The sequence below is a fragment of the Chlorella variabilis genome (genome assembly GCF_000147415.1).
Source record: "Chlorella variabilis unplaced genomic scaffold CHLNCscaffold_8, whole genome shotgun sequence".
NCBI classification, from domain to species: Eukaryota; Viridiplantae; Chlorophyta; class Trebouxiophyceae; order Chlorellales; family Chlorellaceae; genus Chlorella; species Chlorella variabilis.
The window spans coordinates 1584997-1589883 of NW_005435080.1; the positions used below are offsets into that span (position 1 = coordinate 1584997).

Sequence of the window (4887 nt, forward strand, 5' to 3'; positions counted from 1 at the left end):
TCCACTCCCCTCACTTCACCTCCCCGCATCCACCTCACGTCCCCAGCTCCCCCACCGCCCCACCTGCGAGTCGTTGTACGTCTTCTGCATGGTGGCCCTCATCTGAGGCGGCACCTCCAGCCTGCCGCGCGCAGCCAGCAGGCTCTGGGAGGGCTGCACGCGGGCGGGCGGGGAGGGCGGGGGGCGGGCACACGGGGCCGACAGGGCGTGAGGGGGCTGCGAGTGCTCTGTGTCTGGTAATACCCACGCCCCTCACCTCTCCTCTGCTCTCCCCACCTCACCAACCCACCCATGCATCCACTTATCCACCCCCCACCCACCCACCACACCCGCCACGCCCCACCTGCGCCGTCAGCAGCACCTCCCTCAGCGGCATGTGCGCCACGCAGTGGATGGCCGCCCACTCCCGAATGATGGTGGACATGGAGGACAGCTTGAGGGCCCACCAGCGGCTGTCGGTGCGGGCCAGAGAGCCGCGCATCGCGCGCGCCCTGCGCCCACGGGCGGGCGGGCGGGCGGGGAGGCGGGCGGGCAGGCGGCGGTGAGGCGCAGCAGGCGGGGTTGGTGGGAGGGGGATGTCGCACCGGTGGTGGACTGGTGGGGAGAGGCCGCGGCTGCCAGGGGCCCGTCCCCATCCCATGTTGCCCCACCCCCACCACACACACACACACACGCACATGCACACACGCACACCTCTGCAGCCCGCGCTCGTTGCCCGCCTGGCCGTCGTCTGTGAGCCTGAAGCGCACCCGCACAGACTGGTCGCCCTCGTGGCCCTCCATCACCCCCAGCGCATGGTGAAGCTCGTCCCCCTGCTCCTCCTGCACGCGGCGACAGCACGGCGGCGGCAGCAGGGTGGAGGAGGCGCGGCGGTTGAGGGGGCACATGGCCGCCGCAGCACAGCAGCTGTGCATGCGCTGGCCAGCCGCGGCCGCAGCCGCAGCCACAGCACGCGGCATGGCACCTCCCCGCCGCCGCAAGCCGGCCCGCGGGCGGCGCCGCCGCCTGCCCTTGCCTCTGGGCTGTCTCGGGACACCAGCAGCATGTCGTTTTCGTGCAGCGAGCTGGTGGCGCCCGCAGGCAGCGTCAGCCGCACCACCAGCGACTCGTCTTCGGGCCGGAGCCTGGCGGCAGCCACCACCGCGCGCTGCGGTCGACGACGTGGGGCGGGGCGGGGCGGGGTGGAACCAAGGTAGGGTGGGGTCAGTGGCCGCGGCAGCGGCGCAGGCTAGAGGCGGGAGGGGTTTGGTTTGCATCTGCTGCTCGTCTCGCTGGGCACCACACCACTACCGCGGCAGAATGGGGTGTCGCTGCATGCCCCCGTGACACACACACAACATGTACGCTGGCACACCACCACCACCACCTTTATGAGCCCACCTGCGACGTCAGCACCTGCCCCTCCTCCTGCCCCCGCAGCAGCTGCGCCGCGCACTCCTCCAGCAGCAGCGGCCCAAACACCCGCACATACTCCTGCGGGGCGGCGGCGGGGGCGCATGGGGCCACGCCTCGGGACATGCGGCAGCGCTGCGCAGAGCAGATGGCTGGAGCTGGCGGCGCCGCGTGGGGACCACGCCCGCTGCTGCGGCCCCGAGAGGCGGCCAGCCTGCGCAGGGTGCGAGGCGGCCAGGCGGCGCCACACCTCCACGCTGGAAAACTGCTGGGGGATGGTGGGCAGCTCCGCGATGGGCCCGCCGCCATCCGCCATCCGCCTCTCCAGCTCCCAGTAGTCCCAGGACAGCAGGATGTCTGCGGGCAGCGGGCGCAGCGGCGGCAGGCGGCCTCGTGCATGGGGCGACCATCGGGCGGGCGCAGGGGCCCGCGGTGGGGGCGGGGAGACCAGGGGCAGACCGACACAGACGGCGGCGTTGCTGCCCTGGCTGGACAAGGACCGGTAGAGGCTAAAACAAGGTTGCGTTGGGGGCATGCAGCCAGCTTCCCGTCATCAAGCAGCGAGCCGCAGCAGTGGAGGTGGCGGCAGCAGCGGCGGCCAGGATGCTTGCCCTGGAGCTGCTGGGCGTAGAGGCTCTCCATGGCGGCGGCGCCCCTCCCTAGGAGTCCCCAAGCGCTCCCCACTGCAGGACATGGGGCGGGGCTGCTTTCAGCGTGGAGCGGCGGCGGCATCGAGCAGAACTGTATTGGGCACGCCCAGCGAATGCTCACCGGACGGTGTCAGTCTTCCATGCGACAATAGCAATAGCAATATGGAGGCTAGAACAGGGCCAACTGAGATTGCCAGGTCAGCAGAATGAAAGCCCTTGTCGATCCGCCCTATCGACTTAAATTGAGAGCCCCCGGAACCCTCCGACAGCAGATTCACGGCCTGCTCGCAGCGAGGCACCCCGTGCCGAGGACTTGGGGTGAACGCCCAGCCCCAAGCTCGGCTCGCCTCGCCTGGAGCCCTGTGCTGAGACTGGTGTCGAGGCGTTGTCTCCAACTCGAAGACCTCGCTCCTGCCAGCGCCGCCAGGGCACAGTGGGACGGCGGCAGGGCGGGCGCCTGACAGCGACTCCCCGTTGCTGCAAAGAGGCGCCTGATGCCAAGCACGCCGCGCTCCCAGAGAACCAGGCTTGTGGCGGGCCTGCTCGCTTTCGTCACTCTCAACAAGGTGACGTTAACCGCCCATGGTTTGATGGCGCACGCTGCCGGAGCCAGCAAGCCAGAAAGGCATCAGCGTGTTGAGCCGGTCACTGCATCTGCATTTGTATGCTGTTTAAGGCCGCCAGAATGGACTGGATTGCCTGCTGATGATGCTCCAAGCAGCTGCATTCCTGTCCTCTGTGTACAGGTGTACTTCAATTTACACAACAAGAAACATAAGTAGAGCACACACCGCGAGCAGCAGCAGCGTCAGCAGGTGCGACTGCTGCGGCGCTGCTGGTGCTGGCCCAAGCCACTAGCCAGCTGCGGGGCAGTCGCATCGCCAAGCACCATGTAGCTGGCTATATTTAATTAGCATGATGGCATTCCCACAATTGTGTTCTTTGCAAAGGCGATGCTCCCGTGCGGCCTGCCCAGAAGTGCAACAGGGCCTGGCCTTCCTGCGTCCGCACTCAGCTAGCGAGCTTGACAGCTGGGTGGGCCACAGGAACGAGTGTCGTCCTTTCAATGGGACAAGGGGATTGAGTGGTAGTATTGTTACTCGTTGCAGGTCCATCTGACAGGTAGGCCTGCAGGCCATCTGAACGCGCCATTCCAATTATCCTATTGCCCAATAGCCTCTTTCCTTCAAACACCCCCTGAGAGAGCTGTTTCCCGCTTGCAATAATTGCTGGGTAATTAGTGGAGCCGTTTGAGGCGGTCAGCGGGCCGCCTCGCTCACTCCGGCACCATCGCATGGGCGGAGAGCCAGCCGACTCCCAGCCCCGTTCCCGCTGCTTCAGAGCGACTCAGACGTCATAGAGGCTGGGCTACGCCCGCTGATTGAGCCTCCCCTCGCCCCCAAGCGGAGCCCTGATCACCGACTCTGCGGGAACTGCTTCGCCTAGCTCTCCCCGAGGGGGCATTGCACCACACAACGGAGACATGGGCGGGGAGGCCGGAATTCAGCGAGCGGGGAGAGTGCTGGGCTGTGCAGGGCCCGCGCCTGCCCTTCCCCATCGTGAGCCATTGCGCCCGGGGAGTGGCTCAAAATGCTCGGCTAATTGTGCCTGAGAGTCAGGAGGAGCTCCAGGCCCGCACGCTGCGCCTACAGAAACTGCCGCCCAATTGGTAATAGCACAATTGGAATGGCGCGTTCAGATGGACCTGCAACGAGTAATATACTGCGGAACCGTCGCCATCGCTGTGCCTGCTGCGCCAGCGAGGATTCAGCATTCTGTCCTCCCATGCTCTGAAGACCATCACAGCCTTGTATTTGATTCGAACACAGCTTGCTTTTTGGCGGCCGTCCAGCCGTAGCGAACGATTCTTCAGGGGAAAAACAGGTACGCGGCTGGTTGGAGCGCGCAAGAAGCGCACCGCTTGTTGGTGCACGCGCCAGCACTCGAGGCCGGACAGAGCGTCGGGGTGTCAGGTTGTGAGGTGTCAGCACAACACAGCTGCTGGGACGATTAGGGCAACTCAGAGGTTTCTGCGCCGTGAAATCCTCCTCTGTGTCTCGCTGCATCTATCTAGCTGTTGTAGTAAGCGGCGCGTTCCAGTGGCGCGCACAACGCAAACAGTTCCTTGCCACCGCCAGCGGCAACAGGCACTCCTCGAAGCCCTAGTGCGTGCAACTTGTGCTCAGAGCCCAACACACGCCCACTGCCATGCAGGGCGCCCTCGAGGAAGGCACGTCACAAGCGCAGGCCACATGGGTCTGCTGCAGCGCCCGCCACCGACCCTGGCGCTGCTGCTCCTGGCGGCGCTTCTGGCCGCGGCGCTGGCGCAGCCGGTGCATGCGTTCAGCAATGTGCCTTGGCAGAAACAAGCAGTCTACCAGTTGCTGACAGACAGGTTCGCTGCGCCACAGGCAATGCCAGGCAGCCGCGGCCAGCAGTGCGGCAGCCTGAGCAACTACTGCGGCGGCACATGGAGGGGCATGCTGCAGCAGCTGCGCTACATACAGGGCCTCAACCTGAACGCCATCTGGAGCTCCCCCATCGCGGTGCAGCCCTATGGCGGCTACCATGGGTGAGCCTAGGCCTGGTGTGTGGTGGGGATGGGGGCGGGGATGGGGCGGGGTGGTAGGTTGCCAGGGTGGTGGTGGTGGGCCGCCTCCGGCTGCCGAGATGCTTGGGTGACGTGTCGAGCTGGGGAGCCACCGGTGCCCTGCCACGATCAAAGCCCAGCCAGGATGATCCTACTCTCTCTCTCACACACACATACACCCACCCACACTCCGCCTGCTGCTGCTGCACGTGCTCCACCCCCTGGTTGTCACCCTCCCCCCCCCCCCCCCTGGAC

General features: G+C 66.2%; 2 protein-coding genes across 2 annotated transcripts in view; one reads left to right on the plus strand and one right to left on the minus strand.

Moving 5' to 3' along the window:
- Positions 1–2086, minus strand: part of CHLNCDRAFT_57676 (hypothetical protein) — a gene marked incomplete at its 5' end in the record, with an annotated part of 6843 nt that extends 4757 nt beyond the window's left edge. The window contains 7 exons of the mRNA XM_005848499.1: positions 20–153; positions 344–491; positions 694–821; positions 965–1147; positions 1381–1473; positions 1643–1749; positions 2077–2086. Of these exons, the coding sequence (XP_005848561.1) occupies positions 20–153; positions 344–491; positions 694–821; positions 965–1147; positions 1381–1473; positions 1643–1749; positions 2077–2086 (803 nt within the window). The remainder of the gene's footprint in view (positions 1–19; positions 154–343; positions 492–693; positions 822–964; positions 1148–1380; positions 1474–1642; positions 1750–2076) is intronic.
- Positions 2087–4294: 2208 nt separating this feature from the next.
- Positions 4295–4887, plus strand: part of CHLNCDRAFT_145119 (hypothetical protein) — a gene marked incomplete at both ends in the record, with an annotated part of 5692 nt that continues 5099 nt past the window's right edge. Inside the window, one exon of the mRNA XM_005848305.1 lies at positions 4295–4614. Within this exon, the coding sequence (XP_005848367.1) occupies positions 4295–4614 (320 nt within the window). The remainder of the gene's footprint in view (positions 4615–4887) is intronic.